At 43.5% G+C, this 23,053-nt stretch overlaps 1 protein-coding gene across 3 annotated transcripts in view; it reads right to left on the bottom strand.

The window, feature by feature from the left end:
• Positions 1 to 23,053, bottom strand: part of Dis3l2 (DIS3-like 3'-5' exoribonuclease 2) — a 395,417-nt gene that overhangs the window by 70,533 nt on the left and 301,831 nt on the right. For all 3 annotated transcript variants that reach the window (NM_001109007.2, NM_001172159.1, XM_087567088.1), the window contains 2 exons: positions 21,185 to 21,297; positions 7,565 to 7,672 (listed from right to left, as the gene is read on the bottom strand). In NM_001109007.2, the coding sequence (NP_001102477.2) occupies positions 7,565 to 7,672; positions 21,185 to 21,297 (221 nt within the window). The remainder of the gene's footprint in view (positions 1 to 7,564; positions 7,673 to 21,184; positions 21,298 to 23,053) is intronic.

Genomic DNA, 23,053 nt, shown 5'->3' with positions numbered 1-23,053 from the left:
ATTCTGACTGGTGTGAGGTGGAATCTCAGGGTTGTTTTGATTTGCATTTCCCTTATGACTAAAGATGTTGAACATTTCTTTAGGTGCTTCTCAGCCATTCAGCATTCCTCAGCTGTGAATTCTTTGATTAGCTCTGAACCCCATTTTTAATAGGGTTATTTGTCTCCCTGCGGTCTAACTTCATGAGTTCTTTGTATATTTTGGATATGAGCCCTCTATCAGTTGTAGGATTGGTAAAGATCTTTTCCTAATCTGTTGGTTGCCATTTTGTCCTAACCACAGTGTCCTTTGCCTTCAGAAGCTTTGTAGTTTTATGAGATCCCATTTGTCGATTCTTGATCTTAGATCATAAGCCATTGGTGTTTTGTTCAGGAAATTTTCTCCAGTGCCCATGTGTCCGAGATTCTTCCCCAAGTTTTCTTCTATTAGTTTGAGTGTATCTGGTTTGATGTGGAGGTCCTTGATCCACTTGGACTTAAGCTTTGTATAGGGTGATAAGCATGGATCGATCTGCATTCTTCTACATGCTGACCTCCAGTTGAACCAGCACCATTTGCTGAAAATGCTTTCTTTTTTCCATTGGATGGTTTTGGCTCCTTTGTCAAAAATCAAGTGACCATAGGTATGTGGGTTCATTTCTGGGTCTTCAATTCTATTCCACTGGTCTATCTTTCTGTCTCTGTACCAATACCATGCAATTTTTATCACTATTGCTCTATAATACTGCTTGAGTTCAGGGATAATAATTCCCCTGGAAGTCTTTTTATTGTTGAGGATAGTTTTAGCTATCCTGGGATTTTTGTTATTCCAGATGAATTTGCAAATTATTCTGTCTAACTCTTTGAAGAATTGGATTGGTATTTTGATGGGGATTGCATTGAATCTGTAGATTGCTTTTAGTAAAATGGCCATTTTTTACTATATTAATCCTGACAATCCATGAGCATGGGAGATCTTTCCATCTTCTGAGATCTTCAATTTCTTTCTTCAAAGGCTTGAAGTTCTTATCATACAGATCTTTCACTTGCTTGGTTAAAGTCACACCGAGGTGTTTTATATTATTTGGGACTATTATGAAGGGTGTCGTTTCCCTAATTTCTTTCTCGGCTTGTTTCTCTTTTGTATAGAGGAAGGCTACTGATTTATTTGAGTTAATTTTATACCCAGCCACATTGCTGAATGTGGTTATCAGGTTATTTCTCTGGGGGAACTTTTGGGATCACTTAAATATACTATCATGTCATCTGCAAATAGTGATACTTTGACTTCTTCTTTTCCATTCTGTATCCCCTTGATCTCCTTTTGTTGTCTGATTACTCTGGCTAGGACTTCGAGTACTATATTGAATAAGAAGGGAGAGAGTGGGCAGCCTTGTCTAGTCCCTGATTTTAGTGGGATTGCTTCAAGTTTCTCTCCATTTAGTTTAATATTAGCTACTGGTTTGCTGTATATGGCTTTTACTATGTTTAGGTATGGGCCTTGAATTCCTGTTCTTTTCAGGACTTTTATCATGAAGGGGTGTTGAATTTTGTCAAATGCTTTTTCAGCATCTAATGAAATGATCATGTGGTTTTTATCTTTCAGTTTATTTATATAGTGGATTACATTGATGGTTTTCCATATATTAAACCATCCCTGCATGCCTGGGATGAAGCCTACTTGATCATGGTGGATGATTGTTTTGATGTGCTCTTGGATTCGGTTTGCCAGAATTTTATTGAGTATTTTTGCGTCGATATTCATAAGGGACATTGGTCTGAATTTCTCTTTCTTTGTTGGGTCTTTGTGTGGTTTAGGTATAAGAGTAATTGTGGCTTCATAGAAGGAATTCGGTAGTGCTCCATCTGTTTCAATTTTGTGGAATAGTTTGGATAATATTGGTATGAGGTCTTCTATGAAGGTCTGATAGAATTCTGCACTAAACCCGTCTGGACCTGGGCTCTTTTTGGTTGGGAGACCTTTAATGACTGCTTCTATTTCTTTAGGAGTTATGGGGTTGTTTAAACTGTTTATCTATTCCTTATTTAAGTTCGGTACCTGGTATCTGTCTAGGAAATTGTCCATTTCCTCCAGATTTTCAAGTTTTGTTGAATATAGGCTTTGTAGTAGGATCTGATGATTTTTTTGAATTTCCGCTGATTCTGTTGTTATGTCTCCCTTTTCATTTCTGATTTTGTTAATTTGCACACACTCTCTGTGTCCTCTCATCTGGCTAAGGGTTTATCTATCTTGTTGATTTTCTCAAAGAACCAACTTTTGGTTCTGTTGATTCTTTCTATGGTCCTTTTTGTTTCTACTTGGTTGATTTCAGCTCTGAGTGTGATTATTTCCTCCCTTCTACTCCTCCTGGGTGTATTTCTTTTTGTTCTAGGGCTTTTAGGTGTGCTTTTTTAGGTCAAGCTGCTGATATATGCTCTCTCCTGTTTCTTTCTGCAGGCACTCAGATCTATGAGTTTTCGTCTTAGCACAGCTTGCACTGTGTCCCATGAGTTTGGGTATGTTGTACCTTCACATTCATTAAATTCTAAGAAGTCTTTAATTTCTTTCTTTATTTCTTCCTTGACCAGGTTATCATTGAGTAGAGCATTGTTCATCTTCCATGTATATGTGGGCATTCTTTCCTTATTGTTATTGAAGACCAGCTTTTGCCCGTGGTGGTCTGATAGGACGCATGGGATTATTTCTATCTTTCTGTATGTGTTAAGGCCTGTTTTGTGCCCGAATATATTGTCAATTTTGGAGAAAGTACCATGAGGTGCTGAGAAGAATGTATATCCTTTTGTTCTAGAATAGAAGTTCTATAAATATCCGTTAAGTCCATTTGGCTCATGACTTCTCTTAGTCTGTCTATGTCTCTGTTTAATTTCTGTTTCCATGATCTGTCCATTGATAAGAGTGGGATATTGAAATCTCCTACTATTATTGTGTGAGGTGCAATGTGTGCTTTGAGCTTTAGTAAGGTTTCTTTTATGTATGTAGGTGCTCTTGTATTTGGAACATAGATATTTAGGATTGAGAGTTCATCTTGGTGGATTTTTCCTTTGATGAATATGAAGTGTCCTTCCTTATCTTTTTTGATTACTTTTGTTTGAAAATTGATTTTATTCGATATTAGAATGGCTACTCCAGCTTGCTTCTTTAGACCATTTGTTTGGAAAGTTGTTTTCCAGCCTCTTACTCTGAGGTAGTGTCTGTCTTCATCTCTGAGGTGTTTTTCCTGTAGGCAGCAGAATGCTGGGTCCTCATTGTGCATCCAGTTTGTTAATCTGTGTCTTTTTATTGGGGAATTGAGTGCATTGATGTTGAGAGATATTAAGGAACAGTGATTCTTGCTTCCTGTTATACTCGTGTTTGGAGGTGAGATTATGTTTGTGTGCTTGCCTTCTCTTTGTTTTTTTGCAAAACGATTATTTTCTTGCTTTTTCTAGGGTGTAGCTTGCCTCCTTGTGTTGGGCTTTACCATTTATTATCCTTTGTAGGGCTGGATTTGTAGAAAGATATTGTGTAAATTTGGTTTTGTCATGGGATATCTTGGTTTCTCCATCTATGTTGACAGTTTTGCTGGATACAGTAACCTAGGCTGGCATTTGTGTTCTCTTAGGGTCTGTATGACATCTGTCCAGGATCTTCTGGCTTTCATAGTCTCTGGTGAGAAGTCTGGCATAATTCTCATAGGTCTGCCTCTATATGTTACTTGACATTTTTTCCTTACTGCTTTTAATATTCTTTCTTTGTTTTGTGCCTTTGGTGTTTTGACTATTAGGTGACAGGAAAAGTTTCTTTTCTGGTCCAATCTATTTGGAGTTCTGTAGGCTTCTTGTATGTTTATGGGCATCTCTTTTTCTTTAGGTTAGGGAAGTTTTCTTCTATGATTTTGTTGAACATATTTATTGGTCCTTTGAGCTGGGAGTCTTCACTCTCTCCTATACCTATTATCCTTAGGTTTGATCTTCTCATTGAGTCCTGGTTTCCTGTATGTTTTGGGCCTGTAGCTTTTTACATTTTACATTATCTTTGACTGTTGAGTCGATGATTTCTATAGAATCTTCTGCTCCTGAGATTCTCTCTTCTATTTCTTGTATTCTGTTGGTGATGCTTGTATCTACGGCTCCTTGTCTCTTCCTTTGGTTTTCTATATTCAAGGTTGTCTCCCTTTGTGCTTTCTTTATTGCTTCTATTTCCATTTTTAATTCCTTCACCTGTTTGATTGTGTTTTCCTGTAATTCTTTCAGGGATTTTTGTGTTTCCTCTCTATAGGCTTCTGCTTGTTTATTTGTGTTTTCCTGCATTTCTCTAAGGGAGTTCTTTATGTCTTTCTTGAAGTCCTCCATCATCATGATCAATTGTGATTTTAAATCTAGATCTTGCTTTTCTGGTGTGTTTGGATATTCAGTGTTTGCTTTGGTGAGAGAATTGGGCTCTGATGATGCCATGTAGTCTTGTTTTCTGTTGCTTGGGTTCCTGCGCTTAACTCTTGCCATCAGGTTGTCTCTGGTGTTACCTTGTTCTGCTATTTCTGACAGTGGCTAGATTATCCTATAGGCCTGTGTGTCAGGAGTGCTGTAGACCTCTTTTCTTGTTTTCTTTCAGCCAGTTGTGGGAACAGAGTGTTCTGCCTTCAGGTGTGTAGTTGTTCCTGTCTACTGGTCTTCAGCTGTTCCTGTGGGCCTGTGTCCTGAGTCCACTGGGCAGGTCACTTGGAGCAGGAAAGTTCGTCTTACCTTCGGTCTTGGGCGTGAAGTCGCTCCTGGGCACTAGGTTTCAGCTCTCCGTGAGGGCCACAACCAGGAGGGCCTGCCCCGCCTTCTCCGGGGTCCCTGTGCACAGGGGGCCCAGATGGCACTAGGTGTTTTCTTCTAGAGTCAGAAATGTGGGCAGAGACTAGTCTCCTCTGGCTTCCCAGGCGTGTCTGCCCCTCTGAAGGTCTAGCGCTTCCTCCCACGGGATTTGGGTGCAGGGAGCTGTTTGACCGGGTCCCTTCAGATCTGGGAGCAGTCTGGACCAGAGTGCTCCTGCAGCTTGAGTGCCCCTATCTTACTGTTCCCAGAGGCCCTATACAGTTTCCTCTTGGGCCAGGGATGTGGGCAAGAGTGTGCAGTACTGGCGATCTCTCCTGCCCTGCAGTCTCAGGAGTGCCCACCTGTCTGGGCGATGAGCTCTCTCTCTTTCTTCCTCTTCTTATTCTTTCTTATTATTCTCCTTTTTTTTTCTTTTTCTTCCAGTGTCTTCATTATCTTTTCCCTCCCTGCCCCCTTCCTGCTTCCTTTCTCATCTCTCTTTTTTTTCTGAGTACCCAGGCTGGCTTTCAGCTTACAAGCTTCATGCCTTGGCTCCTATGATTACAGAGCCAACAACAAGGTCTTATGAGGCTTCCCCCGTTTACAGATAGCCTATCAGTGTATATCTGATGGGATCCTATCCTTCTAGACAGGGAGGCGTTGTCCCTGCACTGTCACACTTCTGAGGCTTTACCTTCTGGTCTACTGTGTGTGTAGCTTCCTTTGGCCTTCATAACGCCTCTGGGTCTTTCCTTGTCTCCTGTCTTGTGAGACTCTATCAGGGTTTGTATGTTAGGGATGGCACATCCCCACCACAGGCATTGCAGTGAGCTTTCTGCACCTACAAAGTCACATCCTTTAAGAATGCACGGTTTAACTCAGCGTTTCTTCCCATTTCCTCTGCTCTGGTTTCTGGAACTGTTACAGAGCAGGTTCCGGTAGATGGTGTGTCAGATTGATCCTTTAATTTTCTTTGATCGTTTTGGAATATTCAACTTTACTTTAAAACAGAATCATGAATCTCCATTTATTACAATCCTGTTTTTAATCTCTAAAATCCCCATGGCCCCCGCCCACTACTGTTTAAAACTCTCTAGTGGTTATCAAGGATGGCTCCTTCTGTTTGTACGCGTGCTTTGCTATATTCATTTTACAGAAGATGCTTTCTTAATTTTTTTTTTTTTTTTCGGAGCTGGGGACCGAACCCAGGGCCTTGCGCTCTCTAGGCAAGCGCTCTACCGCTGAGCTAAATCCCCAACCCCCAGAAGATGCTTTCTACGTGGTTGTCTCTTCATGCAGGAAAGTGAAATACTGTATCTGGGAATAGTGACAGGGGTAGGGCCGAGGCCGAGGCAGGGGGATGTCTCTGAGTTCCAAATCAGCATGGTCTACATAGCAAGTTCCAGGTTAGCCACAGTTACATAGTGATACCCTGTCTAGGGTGGGGGGAGGAGGATGTCGACGACAAGCAGCAGCAGAAGGAGGGAAGTCCCAAAGGCTCTCACTGTGCCAAGCCTCTAAGCTTCACTGAACTGGACTGGACAGTGCTGGGCTGCTGGCTGGTAGGTCCTTAAGGATGCTGAAGGTTATTCTCAATGACTTAGATTCCTTGTCTTTCTCTGACCTCGTGACTCACAGAGTACAGGCCTAGAATCCTGGAGTTAAGATTCTTAACATTTAGATATCAAGATTTGCCCCAATGCCCCTGAGGAACTGTAGTATCAGGAGTATTTGCCACCCCTGCTTCATACACACCCATTATTTTTTTTTCTCTATAGAGAAAAAAAAAACAAACTCTAGGTCTCCTGCTAAGACCACAGGGATCAATCTCTTCAATGAACTCTGTGGAAGTCTGAATGTTTATTCCCTGCCTTCCTCCCTGCCTGGCTCAGGCTCAGGCCTTCCCAGGGCTGCTAAGTCAGTTACCGCTCCCCCAAGCAAGTTCACTCCTCTGCTTCCAGTTGACTCCACGCCCACACTCTTTGTCCTTGTGGGTTTATGCCTTTTTTTTTAAATCTCTTTACTGTTGTTTTAGTGAGGTTTTGGGATGGAATGGAAATCAATGTGGTTATTTAATCTTCCATCTTTATTTGGAGCCTCTTTATAGTTAAATCTTTTTTTGTTCCCATCTATCATTATAGCATATATATTTCCCATGTTCCTTTATAGTGTTTGCACCAGTTTTTCAGAAGCCTGCCCAAGTAAGCCCTAGGTCCTCATGTATGACTGTGTTGTTTTACAGTTGCTCACTGTGGAGTGGAGCTCGTTCCCCAGAGTTAGCTTTACCCCTCTTCTTTGTTCCTGGTGTAGAAGGGGTGCTTGCAGATACCATCTATTCTCTGTGCTCTCCTTACCTCATGCTCTGACTCAAGTGCTACTTGACTTTGCATTTCCAGCCATCTCACAGGAACCTGCAGCTCTCATGGCATTTTCTTCAGGACATGTCAGAGGAACATCAATTCCCACTATGCGTTAACAACCTGGCCTCCTAGCTGCCTTCCAGATGTCCATCTCACCATTACTGAAGCCATCTTCCATCTCACAATTAGTACCCTCTGTTAGCTGGTAAACACTGGCAGGGAGCAGGGTCAGCTGTGTCTCCTATGTAGGACTGGCTCCTTTGAGGCTAGTGAGGGTCCTTGGACTTCTCTACAGCAGCTGCCTGAGACCTTCTGTACCCACCCACCAAGGAACTCCAGCCTAGTGCAGGCACATGGTACTTACCACAATAGACAGGATAAGACAGCATACATGAAGAATGAATGACAAAATAAACAAGTTACTACCTTGCCTTCAGGAGTCAGCTTCCAGATCACAGAGAAGGTCAGCTTGTCAGTCATGGGGTTGAGGCTGCAGAGTTCCTCACACAGAAGCCTGGGAAGCATGGGGACCACCTGTGAACAGATGAGAGTCTCTGAGCATCCTTGTCTAACCGGCAGGAGCCTGTCTCAGGCTCTCAGTCATAGCACAGACACAGTTTTGGTGAGCTTCTGGAGTGAGCTGAAGGTGAAGCAGGCTCACTCCCAGTGGCCTCTGCAGAAAGAGCACACTGTCTCAGCTCTGCCTGGGAAGTAGGAAGGGAGGGTGTCAGACAGTAACAAATACTGTCACTGTTTTTAGTTACAGTCCAATCTGTATCTCCCTAGGTTCTGCCAAGCCTAGAATGGTTTCTTCATTTCTAAAACTGCATCTGCAGGGAATGCATATATAGACCTTTTTCTTGTCATTATTCCCTAAGTAATAAAATATAACACTACATTAATGATTATGAGTGATTTAGAGAAGAGTTGGAGACAACAGGAGGAGGGAGCTGGAGAGTTGGCTCAGCAGCTGGAGAACTTACTGTTCTTGCAGAGGTCTGGTTCCCAGCACCTGCATAGTGGCTCACCCCAGTTTGAGGGCATCTGATGCCCTCTTCTGGTCCCTGTGAGTACCAGACATGCACAAAGTGCATACACACACACACACACACACACACACACACACACACACACGATAAAAATGAGAGAGGTTTGGGGATATAACTGTTCTGATTGAATAACATTCTTAAAATTCAATATCTGAATGTAAAATCTTATCAAGATAAAATAATCAGTTATTTAATTATGGTAATTGAATATACCATAAATTACAAAATTATGTTGGAGTATAAACAGAATAATATAATAATTATTATAATCGAAGTTCATAAATTCAGATTTATAGGTGAACATTGGCCAAACAATCACCCATTTTTCAGGATTTAAAAAAAATGCACTATTTATGTTTGCGCGCACGCGTGCGTGTGTGTGTGTGTGTGTGTGTGTGTGTGTGTGTGTATACCATGGCACATATGTGTTGGGAGTCAGGGGACACCTCAAGAGACTTAGTTCTCTCTATGTAGGTACTGGAGATTGAACTCAGGTCATCAGGTTTGACAGCAAGCACATTATCCACACAGCCATTTTGCTAGCCCCATTTTTGCAGCTTTTTAAGCCTGAATTATTTTTCTTGCTTATCATTTCAATCTTATAATAATAAACTGATCTTCCTGGTTATGGTGGCACACACCTTTAATAGTAGTACTCAGAAGGCAGAAGTAGAAGCAGACAGATCTCTGTGGGTTTGTGGCCAGCCTGGTCTACATAGAGAGTTCCAGGCCAGCTAGGGTTATATAAACAATCAAATAAACAACTAATTGCACAACCTGTTTTTTTTAACAAAATAATTTGTCTTTAACATATTAGTATCTCTCTCTGCTTTCTCCACCAAGATACTTTGCCTTCTCCGACCTGCTTTCAAATCTATTTCTTCTCCCATATTATAATATTACCACCTACTCTCTTCCCAAATTGAAATAGCATTATAAGCCATTCTTTCCTATATTTGCTGTGGACTAACTTGACATATACTGTTGACCCCTGTGCTGGGTTCAACTCACTGGGAGGGGAGGGCTGTTACACTGTATCTATGTAGATTTAGTAAATTTCTTAATTAGTAAAATCAAAACCAACCCCCATGGTTTCCCTCACTTTGTGAAGTTTCTGTAATGTGCTGCATCCATAGAAAGTATGTCCTTGGTGTGGAAGGAGAAATTTAAGATGCTTGGCCAATAGTGGTGACAAAAATTAATAGCTGTTGGGCAGTGTTCTACAAGTTTTACACCTAATGACTACTTGAAAACTTTGGTAAAAGCTTCTATAAGAAAGTGCTATTGACATTTTCTCTTTTTCTTGCATTTTTTTTTTATACCATCAGCCCAAATGACACACACTATTTGTTATTTTGTTTTCTGTTTGTTTGCTTTGAGACAGGGTCTTGTGTTGCCTAGGCTTGCCTCAAAGGATGGCTTTGCTGAAGGTGACTGAACTTCGGATTCCCTACCTCCTGAGTGTTTCAATTACAGGTGTGCATGGCCATACCTGGTTTATGGTGTACTGGGAATTTAACCCAGGGCTTTGTGCATATTAGGCCAGCTATAGTCTCAGCACCACACTAGCTTTAGTAATAAGTTAAAATGTGTTCTAAATATATGATATTTTCTTGTATGTCAAGTGTTTTATAAAACACTTCATCCACATCTATACCAACACACTGTGAGTCTCTGTGTCATACTGTTTTGTGACAGTTACAAAGATTTTTCTATAATTTCAGACTCTGAAGTATGCTGTGAACTGAATTGTACCTACCCATTTATATATTGAAGCTGCAGTCTCCAGTTTCACAGTATTTGAAGACAGGGTTATTAAGTGATTACTGAGGTTAAATGAAGTCATAAAGGTGAAACCTAGTTACATGAAACTGAGTTTAGAAGCTAAGCGACAAAGAACACACAGTCCATCTCTCCAAGTGGGTGCAGAGGTGAGGCCATGTGAGGACACTGCCACACATGATCTAGGCAGAGGTTTTCACTGGGAATCACACTGGCTAGCACCTGAAACTGGGAAAAATTATATAGGTCTGTTGGTGATGTCACCCAGTATGTGGTGTGCTATCACGGAGACTGAGCAAAGCCCACACGTTTTCTGGGTTGCACTGTCAGATCATGACACCTGATATTCTGTGGAAACTGGCTGCAACAATTAGTCCAGCGTTCAATATTTCTTTTGGTTGTTGCTTTTAACTGGACAATGTTCAAGGAAGTATCATGCTTTAACTTCCAAGACTTAAAGTCACAACATTACTTTCATCATCATGCTTTAGTGTTTGTTAAAGGAAAGTGATTGTGTCTTGGGTCTAGACTGGACCCTGAGACAGAAAACACTGATGGGAAAAACAGGTGATATCCAAATAAAGGAGGAGTGCAGTTAACAGCAGTGTCCCAAAGGCATCTCTTAAGCTATACACTTATAAATTATGTTATACATAAATATAATTTTATGCTTTTTATAATAGTAGTCTTGATCTATTTTCATAAACAAATATGGGTTAAATTTTATGTATAAAGTGAAGAGTGGGGTAGGGTTCAAGGTCTTCAGACCATCGAGCAGTTGAGGGTAGTGCAGCAGAGGTGGCAGCAGGTGGACATAAGGCTTTGGACAGCGACCTCAAGCCAAACCCTGGGCCCGGCACTGCGTGATAATCCAGCATGTTAGGACAATTCTGAACATCAGTTTCTTTCAAAGTGAAATAGCTCTGAAATGCCCAATAACAATCAGCTGAAGGCGTCCAAGCCCTGTGTCACTTGGCTCAGCCTTCCTTATTCAGCCCTGGGCCTGGGACTCCCCTCCAACACCCACAGCTCGAGCCCATGAGTCTTCCCACTGCAAGCCCTTCACCTGCCCTGCTTGCTGCTCTAGCTTATGCACATGGTGTTCCCAGTTTCTGGAACACCTTTCTGGACACTTTGCTTCAGGCAGACTTTGGCATATCCTTCCACACTCAGCTCCTTGCCATCTCCATGCTATCCAGACTCCCCCAGGCAGTGAATGTACTGTTTTATAACTTCCCCTGATCCTTCACAGTGGCTGTGGGACAGTCCCAAAGAATAAGCTTGCCCCACCTTCGTACTTGTCCACAGCATTTCTAAGGCCCTGACCACACTGCGTCCCAACCCCTTGTTAGGTGCCCCCACTCCAGAATATGGAACCCCAAGAACAAAAGCAGGTCGGTCTGGCTTTGCCTTTCTATCTTCTACCTCCCCACAGCAGGCACCATTAGTACACAGACGACTGACTTCTGCTATAAGATAAATAACCTGGTTTCTTCTATGTTCGTTCTCTCTCTCTCTCTCTCTCTCTCTCTCTCTCTCTCTCTCTCTCTCACACACACACACACACACACACACACACACACACACACACACACACACACACATTTGTGCAACAACAAAACAAAACCAAACAAAACCCAGATCCCAACACTTTATGACATCCTTGTCGACAGATACTCTATAGCAGCATCTTTACCAAAACTGGGTGATTAGTACTTTTGGTAGAAAGGGAAGATTTTTGGCTGCCCACTGGAAAACAAAGACAAAAACAAAGACCTACTAGCATATCCTGTAGCTGATCAGGTTATCAAAACTGTTTGCTCCTCCCACTGGTCAGATGCCAAAGACCTCAAGTTTCATGAAGAATCTGTGACAGCAGAATTGCATTTAATTTTTAAGGGACAGTCCTTTTAATCAACTTTCTACTAGGTCTTGGGGAAGGAATCACGTGGAATTCCGAGGAAACAGTCCATGTCCATCCAGTTTTGTAAATAGGTGGTTAGGCCGAGGCCTTTCAAAGGAGAAGAAATGAAGAGGTTACAATCACATGTGTGGTTTGGCACAGCCTCTCGTAAATCCACTGGTCCTCCAGGGTCACTGTGCATGCGTTCTGCTCAACCCGGAGTACAGCAGACTGTCCTGTGGAAGAGTACTGCTGAGGTTGGGCTATTCTCTTAAAAGCCACTTTCTTAAAACTCTGCCCAGGCAGGTGAGAGGGAGAGAAGTGCCCTGACCTCAGCAGCACATGGGCTGTGTGAAGCTGTCAGTATCTGGAGAGATTTTGGGCCAGAGTGGCCTGGTGCAGAGTACCAGGATAACCAGGAAGGAGATCTCTCTGGAGAGGAAGTCCTGCTGCCAACAGCATCGGACCAGTGCCTATGCTTTGTGGGGCTTGAATGTCTCTCCTGGGCCTGCCTGTATCACACTCCCTGCTTATTATGGGCTTCCATCCCAGCTGCCCAACTCCCACTGTCCTAACTGCAAGTCATGTAACCCATCTCATAGTCTGCTTCCTTCGTTCTTGGGATCCTATTGGCTAGACGTTGATGGCAGGAAACGTGCTGGGCTGCATGCGGATGCATCAACAAATAGTCTCAGCTCCTGCCATGCCTTGACAGCATCTTCCCCAGGCTTCACACTCGTTACTGCTCTCCTCCAATTCTTCTCTCTTCTCACTCCTTCTCAGCAGAGCAATTCAACTCTTGTACAGAGAGAAGGTAGACTTAAGTCCTTTCTAGCACTTTCCATCAACTACCCTCTTGAGATAATTCCCCTAGCTTTTCAGGGATGGCCAGTCCTGTTATCCCAAGGCAAGTGTCCCCTGCCTTCAGTCTGGAGCTCTTGCTAGTGCTCTACCTGCTCAGCTGGTTCGATTCCCCGAGTGCAGAGTTGGGGCTATCATCAACTCCAGACTATATCCCTCTGCCAGTCACACCCCTCGTCTCTCCACTTGAAGCTTCTCAAAATGGTTTATACTTCTCATCTTCTACTCTTTCCTTAATTACAGAAATTACACAACCTTTGTAGGAAATTTAGATTCTCTAAATCAAGACTTGAAAGCACAAACACCATGGGATCCCAGTTCTTAGAATGCTAGCATCATGGTACAAACCCATGCTTTCATTTGTGCACACATGACCATATGGGAGGAAATATATATTACGTAGTCTATGTATGTTTTTTCAAAATAAAGAACCAGTAGACACTCAAGACTGGCCTTTCCTGTACTCCCTTTTCAGTTGTCCCTCACCTTCTATCCTCTCTCCTTCACTTTGGTTTCTGACCTATCTCTTCTGCATTCTGAGCCCTGCCTCTTCTTGGAATCTAGATTCCTCTGTTGACACCTGAGTCTGGACATCATGAATTCTCTAAACACACATGAGAACAGAGCCTGGTGCTTCCTCCCTTTGTGTTTCCATCCTCCCTGTACTGATGTTTCTGTAAGAACAATATCTTATCCTCCATCAAATGAGCAAACAAACCACAACACTTCCCCGAATCATTTAAGAAACAAGACCCTGCCATTCCCACTTCCCCATTCCCTTGACCCCCTGAACTATCAGTCCTTGCCTATGACACCTAATCAGTGCCTGGGCCTGAAGGTCTGGCATTCTAAATCTCTATCAAGTGATTCTCTGTCTCCTTTTACAGTGTTCAAATGTGGACAATTACTTTCCCTTTTTGGATATAGTCTATAGTTTCCTAGGCCAGTGGCAAAGCTCTTCTCAGAATCATTGTGGGTAGAACTGTTATAATTTAGAGATGATCTGAATGTTCTTTCATTCAAGCATTTGTGTAATCAGAGCTTGTTTCTCAGTACAGCAGTGTTGACAGATGGTAGGATCTTTAAGAGGTGAGGCAGATAATGGTTCCTCCTTTCATCCTAGCTGTCTGTCATATCATATGATCTTTTCTTTCTACATAGCTCCTGCTGTTACCAGACTATCTGCCTTGAGGTGATAAAAAGGGGCCTTCACTAGAGATGGCCTTATGTTGTTTGGACTTTTGGGATTCAAAATTCAGCATGCACCTTTAATCCCAGCCTTGTGAGATAGAGGAAAGAAGATCAGGGTTCAAGGCCACCCTCAGCTACATGGAGAGTTTAAGGTCAGCCTGGGCTACATGACATGGTCTCAAAGCTAAAACAAACAAACAATAGCAATGGCAACAACATAAAAGCAAACCAAATGACCAATCAGAGTCAAGAGGCAAGACTGAACTTACTACACCTCATACCTAGCTTCAGATATTTCATGGAGATAATGGAAAACAGAAAAATAAAGTTTACTTCAGTAATTTTTAAAATATGGACACTCCAAATTTGCACGTAAGCCTTACTCAAGGGCAGTATTAATCTCTGCATCCAATTTCTGTATGTGTGTTGCTGAAGCAAATATCACCTCCCTTTTCTCCAGACTTCAGTCTGCTCTTTACTTTTAGGACTTCTGTGTGTGTGTGTGTGTGTGTGTGTGTGTGTGTGTGTGTGTGTGTGTGTGTGTGCGCGCGCATGTGTGTGTGTGTGTGTGCGTGCGTGTGTGCCTGCATGAACGTTTGTGGTTGTCTGTGGCTATGTGTACCTGTACATGAGCAGAGGCCAGAAGGTATCAGATCCTTCAGAGCCTAAGTTCCAGGTGTTTCGTAGGGACATCTGGCTTGTTAACCTGGCTACTGAGATATATGTGAGATTTGGTCATGATTATGTAGCAAGTATTCTTAATGACTGAGCTGTCTCTCTTCCCATGCATCTTCCTTCTTCTCTGGTCATAGATAATCCTATTCAGGTAGGTGATCTGCCAGCTATCACTACACTCCCTGTTTTAGCAATCCTATCTATATTAGGTCCTGTTACTTTTACCTTTACCAGGAATCAATGTGCTGGATGAGCTGGATCCGCTGGATTTTTGTCTCTTATTGGTAAAAGGGTCCCAGATACTTTTGGCTGGGTGAAGAAGTCTTCACTAAAGGCGAGGCCTATAGGTTGGATATGATGATAGAGGCGGGGAGATCCTGAGCTATACAATAATACACCAAGTCTACAACAATAAAAACAAAATACAGAAAGAGCAGTGTTGGGTCCCCACAATCAGTGGCCAGGGGTCATATGCACTAAGAGCTGCTAGGGAGAATCTGCCCTCTGCATTTATCTCAATGTAGGCAGTAGCAGTGCCTGGAGAAAGAGCTCCATTTCCCCACTCTTTGCTTCTCCCTCTTTTTTGCTGTGTGATAGGCATTACTGGAATTAGAGGTGACTGTCCAGCACAATACTGTAGCATGATAAACACTTTGGAGAGTTCTGCCTATGTCGGGGCACTTACTCAGTTTCAGGGGTACAGTAATGTGGAGCGGACCCTGGTACTGATATGCTAGCCCTGACTCTGGCTGAATTCTCTTTTATCCGGAGTGCTCAACTGCGTTTCTGCTTAGAAGGAAGACCATTCAACTGTCCTCAAAACTGAGCACACCCTATAATCCTGAAGGAAGCCCACGCTGCTTAGTCTGCCACTTCAAGCCTCTTTCCAACTTCAGATCCCAGCATGTCACTACACGCTGCTCCTCAACCACAGTGCTTCTAAGGCCCCCCCCTCTTTCCCTCTCTTTCCCTCTCTCTCTCTCCCTCTCTCTCTCTCTCTTTCTTCCTTCCTTCCTTCCTTTCTTTCGATGTCTTTTATACCCACTAGGTCACACCGTAGTGCCCCAAGATATCTGCTAGATATCTTGGCGGAAACATATCCCAACTCCGTGCAGTCCAGTGTCTCCTGCCACCGCACACTTTCCTACACTCAAACCATCACACAAAAGAACACACAACACAATAACCTTTGGTCCAGTTGATAAGATGTAATTGCCCACCTAAACATACAAAGCCCAGTACCATCCATCCTTTAAGAACATTAATAACAACCTGTAAATACACAGAGAGGAATCTTAACGTCACCCGCCATATTCTCTTGTCACAGCTTCTCCCTTTCTCTCCTGTCTCTTTCTCCTTCTCATTTCAGTCACCTCCTCTTCCTTCAAACTTCTCTCCCGCCCATCCTTCCTTCTCCTCCAATGACAGGCCTCATTCTATTCTGTATCTGCCCCTCACCTGTATTTTACAAATTCAATAGGGAGAAGGTTCTGGTGAAGTCACCTGATTCCTGAGTAGTGACTAGGCAGCTACCCTTGGAGCAGTGGAATTAGCATCAAAATACAGATAACTCCAGGGCAAACCACAACACTCTCTCTGTCTCTGTCTCTGTCTCTCTGTCTCTGTCTGTCTCTCTGTCTCTGTCTCTCTCTCTCTTGTGCGCACGTGTGTGTGTGTGTGTGTGTGTGTGTGTGTGTGTGTGTGTGCGTGCGCGCGCGCGCGTGCACGCCTATGTGAGCTCTGTGCACCACCAGAGGCCAGGAAAGGCTGGGTCCTATGGAACTGGAGATACTAGTGGTTATGAGATACCAGGTGGGTATTGGAACCAAATTTGGGTCTCCTCTAGGAGCAGTAGTTCTTACCTGTCAAGCCATCCCTCCAGCCTCTGAACTTCTTTTTACCTTCTGCCTGGAAGGTCCCCAGTACCTATTTCTATCTATCTAGACATTTTCCTAAAATGTGAGACATTCCAAAAGCTGACCTCTGTGTCATCTTCTTGACTCTTGTAGAAGCTGTCCCCCACTCCTTCCAACTCAGGTAGACATGACTTCCCTTTCCTCTCTATACTTCTGTAACTAAGGCAGCCCAGTGTACTGGAAGTGATTATAATGTGTCAACATTTTCTGATCAGGAACAAAACCAGTGTCCCCTTCAGTTTTGCATGCCTAACACCTGTGGTCCTCAGTACTGCTGCATGGACAAGAACAAGAGATCTGGCAGAAGAAAAGGCAGAACTGGGGAAGGTTTTAGACCTAAACCCAAAATGCAGTCCGGACAGAGATTAAAGGCTGGCTGTAGAAAAAGGAGTGATGACAGGACCCTGACTTTCTAAGCATTCTGGACCAGAGCTTGGGAGAGTTGAGGGAACTGGTCATTTAGGTCAGCACAGCACTGCCCAATACTGCTGGGTGGGGGTACCAACAAGGCTATAAAATCTTACATGAGCCTCAGAGAGCAGAAACATCTGCTAAAGCCACAGCAGGCAGGCTGGCCAAGTTCAGCAGTGGGTGAGCCAGGATAGCCCTGTGACCAGTTGAAAGGGCCACAGAGGGGAAGAATCAATCATCTGGGTGCGGAGAAACAGGAAGGATGAGCAGTGACATCAAGCCAGACACTCACAAGTAATGAGGGTCTCCTACTGCCTGAGAGGTCACACTCTGTCTTTTTAAGCCAAGGTCCTGGCTGGCTCCCCAGGTAACCCCTCACTCCCTTAGTGCACTCTAGATCTGCAGATGGCAAGTTGGGGTTTTCTCCTTTTCTTAGGACTTGGAGGTTTTCACACCAAGGCATGCTCAGCTAGCTCCCCGCTCACAGACTAAAGAAACCTAAAGGAAATAGATAATATATTTGCCAGCCAACATCTCTGCTTAAAGGGTCTCCTTTTTCATATCAACACTTCCATGAATTCAGAATTTGAGCAACTCTTTTGCTATCCAGTTTGACATTAACAAAACAGCAGCACTGACAACCTGCTGGTGTCAGAAAGGAACATCTTAAAACTCTCTGGACTCTACATGAAGACAGGCTTCCAATCCCAATCTTTGATCTCTATTATAAAGCACTACCAATAAAATATCCTCGAGATTTATGGGCGAGCTTTCATCCGAGCTGTCTCACACCTAAAACAACATGCACGGCTGGGCCAGCAGACACGGAGCTTCGGTTGGTTTCTGACTGTTCAGGTTTTCTTTTACTTTAAACTTAATTTATGTATTTATTTTTTCTAATTACCTTAAAACTTAAAATTAAATTGTATTTCTTTCCCAGAGAAGATATTAGATGAGCAAATGTCACAGCCTCTGAAAATAGGTTCAAGTTCAGAAACACAGTTGTCCCTATCTTAAGAGAACCATCTTTGTTAAAAGGAAGGGTAGGTTTTAACATTTAAACAGACACTGTTTAAATTTATCTTTCTCTTGACTACGTGCCCTTGTTAACTCGAGTTACTGAGTCCTTATACTGTGAGTCAAATCTCAACGAGAAGAATTTCATTTAAAGCCAGTGAGTTAGGATCTGGACCCAATACTGGTTCCCTGTCTATTGTCCTACTCTCTGGGGTCATTCACCAAACCAAGACTGTGACTCTGACTATCACTCACTTCTAAGTTGGCATCTCAATGAAAAGAAGTGAGAGCCACATTTTCTATAGATGGGAAATCAACTGGAACTCCCACTCCATTCCCTGGAGTGACAGAATTGGGAAAAAATGATTTGGCCAAATGAGAGAGCAGAGAAGATGCAGAGGGAAAGGCAGCTCGCTGGCTTCTAAGAAGACCTTTATAGGCAGAGTAAGTGAAAGCAGCAGAAAGTTCCTGGACACAGCCAGGCCTTTAAGAAACAAAGCTGAGTAGGAAGAAAGGTCAGAGCAGTGCTTCAAGGCATCAGAATGCACAGCTCCTGCTGGCCAAGGTTGAGGCGGGTGCCTCAAGCTCCTGCCAAGCTAGAGGCGGGGCTGGGCAGTGGAGGTTCACAACCCATCTTCTACCAGCTCCCCACTTTAGAGGTTAGCAGCAGAGTCCCAACCCACACTACCAAAGTGTGACAGTAACAATACCAAGGGAACAGAAAGGACAACACTAGTTATTAATCCAATTTCATTCTTTTGGTTTCTAATTTTGAAACAGAATTCCTGGTTATAAGAGGAGACTGCAGCTTCGAGACAAGAGAAAGCCACCTGCTCAGAAGAGGAGGCTCCAATGGGATCTAAAGTTCTCAACAAAGGGCAGAGTTAACCTACTGCAAATGAAGAGTGTTTCACACTTTCTTGACACAGCCTTTAAGTGCGAGCAGTTACTTCCTATCTCTACACTAGAGTTTTCACAGTTACAAGGGATCTGGAAGTTCAGCTTCCCTCTTCTCAGTCTGGACCAGGGAAAAGGGGCGGGTTTGGCCAGCAGCACTGTCAGGCAGGAAGTGCACATGGGACTTCTTCAGCCTGAGGTCAAGTGGAGTTACTGTACAGGAGTCAGAACTGCACTCTTAGAAGGGTCAAGCTAGGAAGGGGCCCTGGAGTTTAATATGTTTCTTAATTCAAGAAACTTAGTGTAGATACCAAAAGGAGACAAAGTAGAATAGAGGCCACTCTACAGAATGTATGTGTGTGCACTTTTTGTTTACGTGAGTGCATGCATGCATATGCCATGGCGCATGTTCAGTGGTGGTCCTTACCTTCCAACTTGCTTGAGACACTGTCTCTCTTGTTTGTCACTGTGCCTCTGTGGCCTGCCTTAGCAACATCTAGACAACATAATTACCAAAGGACTAAACCTTCTGGGAAGCAGGTAATAGGAGTTCAGACAACCAGAAAAGCATGTGTTTTCAAGGTCTTGTTTGTCAAAGTGTGGAGGGAGCAAGAGAAGTCAGCAAGACCTAAGAGAAAGGGGGAGGTTGCCTTATAAACAGGATAAAAACACTCAGGCCCAAAGGTATGTGAAAACTTAGACACTGGCAAACCTCTTTTAAAATTCCCTGCAGGTTCCCAATGTAGGCAGAGACCTCAGAACTTCAGTTGGGCACTCCAGTATTCATTCTACCTAAAATAAACAAGGAACTAGAGAGGCAGCAGCCAGACCATGAGGACACACTGCTTGTGAGGCAGAGTTCATGGCCTTGTGATCATGTTGCCAACAGTGTGGGCACACAGGCAGCTAGTAGTGGTGAGACTAGGAAGCTGTACCCTTCCCTGAGTGATGACATTTGGAAATTCTCAGAAAGGAGTAGATGTGGCCCCTGGCTAGTCTCTGGTCCCTGAGTGTTGGGCCAAGCAAGCAATATCCAGTTTCAAGAATGCTTTGGGATGGGTTGGCAGGAGTGGGAACAGGCATTTTACCTTGGTACAATCAATGATCAAATACCAAAAGTCATGTTCTAGAGCATGTGACTGTGGAGGGAAGGTTCAAGCCACTCAGTTCATGGGAGCTGGAGAGAAAGTGAATGTCAAAAAAAAAAAAAAAAAAAAAAAAAGATGAACCAAATGAGCAAGTGAGCAGATTGTCAGAGAGCAAAAGGCTGGGAGAACTCATGAACTACTACGGAGGACAGAGATAAGTCACATATGTTCTTTTATTTACAGCTGTCTTCAGACCTACTGCAATGCCCAGTAGACACTTGGTGCTTAGTAAATACTTGTAGTTACTTGTAGGGATGTGCCAGTTACAGTTACATAGCAGTGGAATAGATAGATCTCTTTCTCCACGTGTGTGTGTGTGTGTGTGTGTGTGTGTGTGTGTGTGTGTGTGTGTGTGTGTGTACATGTGCAGAAAGATGAAAGGTCAACAATAGGCATCTTCCTCTCTCACTCTCTGACTTATTTTTTGAGATAGACCCTTTCACCAAAGCCCAAACTCACTGTTTGGCTAGACTTGCTGAGCAGGCAGTTGTGGGGCTCTGCCTCCCTCCACTCCCTCTCATGCTAATATCACAGATGCATGTCACCACACCCAGCTTCATGGAGGTGCTGAGGGCCTGAGATCAGGTCCCTATGCTCACATGGCAGATAGTTTACTTATTGAATGATCTCCCAGTCCCTAGAAGGGACATAATATCTTCGTTCCTGAGATGAGGGACATCTAACAGCAAAAGAATCCATCTTGGGGACTCCATGGGCCTCCTGTAAAGTGTAGGTCAGGACAGGATTGGTGCCCACATTTAGAACAAGGGTTGAAACAATTTCTCAAAGGCTCTTGTAGATAGTAAATTGTCATTCCATTCTGTTGTTATTATGTGAGAGTGGTCACAGATAATACATGTGCTGGGTCCCAACCAAACTATACAGAAATCAGCAGCTGGTATGGGCTGTCTCACAGGCCCTTCTTTGGAGCAATAGTTTGAAAGCAAGCATTTCCCCTCATTTCTTTCTGAAGCTGACCACTGTTGTAGCTACTTATGTGACAAGGATACTCTGAAAATGAAGCTTGGGATAAAAATGTGCAGTAGCAAAAGGCAAGCATATTCCCAGCATCAAGCCCAAACTTTAGACATTACTAGATCTGAGAAAAGATTCAGAAAAGGCATATTCTTTACAAATTCAAAACACACTAAGTGGGTACACTTAGTAAAGTCTAGAAACTCAAAGCTGATTTGTACCTTCTGGACCAAGTAGACACTTGTGGCTCTCTCAGCAGCTACCTTATCCAAAGAGGATCCCTCAGGAACGAAGTAACTCACATCGGCTATGTGGACGCCCACTTCGAAGGTGCCTGTAAGCAGATAAGGAGGAGCATCAACTTGGTTGGAAGGACAGCAGAATTCCACAGGGATCCTTTCCAAGCCCTTACAGGCTCAGCCCTGAAGCATGGGTCACTGTTCTAGTCTTGCCAGCTACTTCTAGTTGCTGTGATCTGTGCTGTTCTCTTTCTTCATCCCACACTGAACAGATGGTGAGGTTCCTGTTGTGAATGAGTGTAATATTTTCACAAGTATCTTCCATTTCTAAAGGCTTCTAATCTTTGGATAAATCCTTCACCACATTTGCAAAAGACAGGCCTAGTGTAGAATCAATAGTTTGCTTGTTCCTCTCTCCTGCCCACCTACCTTCCTTCCTCCCTTCCCTCCTCCCTTCCTTCCTTCCCTCCTTCCTTCCTTCCCTCCTTCCTTCCTTCCTCCCTTCCTTCCTTCCCTCCTTCCTTCCCTCCCTTCCTTCCTCCCTTCCTTCCTCCCTCCCTCCCTTCCTTTCTTTCCCCTTCCTTCCTTCCTTCCCTCCTTCCCTCCTCCCTTCCTTCCTTCCTTCCCTCCTTCCTTCCTTCCTTCCTTCCTCCCTTCCTTCCTCCCTCCCTCCCTTCCTTTCCTTCCCCTTCCTTCCTTCCTTCCTTCCTTCCTTCCTTCCTTCCTCCCTCCCTTCCTTTCCTTCCCCTTCCTTCCTTCCTTCCTTCCTTCCTTCCTTCCTTCCTTCCTTCCTTCCTTCCTTCCAACAGTTCAATCCCTCCAAGAGCCACCAAAGTAGTACTAACCAGGTTGGTGGGAATGTCCATTAGGGCCATAGGAGAAGTAGTTTATAAACTTAAGATTTACCCTTGAATGTCATATTAACTAACTTTCAAATGTGATATGGCATATGAACATAAATATGCATACATGTTGCTATACACATATATAATACATACATGGATATACTTATGTATTTATATAAATACATAAAATGGACAGTATCTAAAAAGAGCATGCTCATAAGGCATTGAGCTTAGAGAAAGAAAGATACATTGGTGATGCAAGCATAGGGTTGACGGTGATTAAACCGAGCATGCACCTGATGCACTGTCTTATACCCCATCCCTGTTGGCAGTGACTTGTGGGATGATGTCACAGGTGAGGCAGGTACAAGATAGAAGGAGGCCTGTCATTGGATGAGAAGGAAGGATGGGCGGGAGAAAAGTTTGAAGGAAGAGGAGGAGACAGGAACAAAGAGAAAGGAGACAGGAGGAAGAAAGAGAAAGGAGAGAAGTCATGGCAGGACAATATGGTGGGTGACGTTAAGATTCTACTCTGTACCTTTACAGGTACAGGTACAAATGTACTGGGCTTTGTATGTTTAGGTGGGCAATTATATCTTATCAATTGAATCTAAGATTATTGTGTTGTGTGTTCTTTTATGTGATGGTTTGAGTGTAGGAAAGTGTGCGGCGGCAGGAGACTCTGGGCCGCCGAGGAGTTGGGATGTGTTTCCACCAAGATATCTAGCAGATATCTTGGGGCACCCTGGTGCCGGACCTAGCGAGGTAACAGACACCTATACTTTCTTAATTTTTTTATATTTTACAACAACAGTGACTGTTCTTGGCATAGGCATATGACCCAAACAGATTTTTTTTCTGAGCTTGTTTTTAGGGGCCAACATGGACTTTATCCAAGAGGGTCTCTCCTGTGAACTCAGAAATGAAGGATAGTTGCCAGGAATACTCAAACCAACACAGAAAAATAACAAGTCTAAGAAATAGGGGAAAGTCCAAGGTGACCTCA

Source organism: Rattus norvegicus, chromosome 9 (genome assembly GCF_021556685.1).
Source record: "Rattus norvegicus strain SHRSP/BbbUtx chromosome 9, alternate assembly SHRSP_T2T, whole genome shotgun sequence".
Classification (NCBI taxonomy): Eukaryota; Metazoa; Chordata; class Mammalia; order Rodentia; family Muridae; genus Rattus; species Rattus norvegicus.
This window is presented reverse-complemented; position numbering and strand designations above follow the sequence as displayed.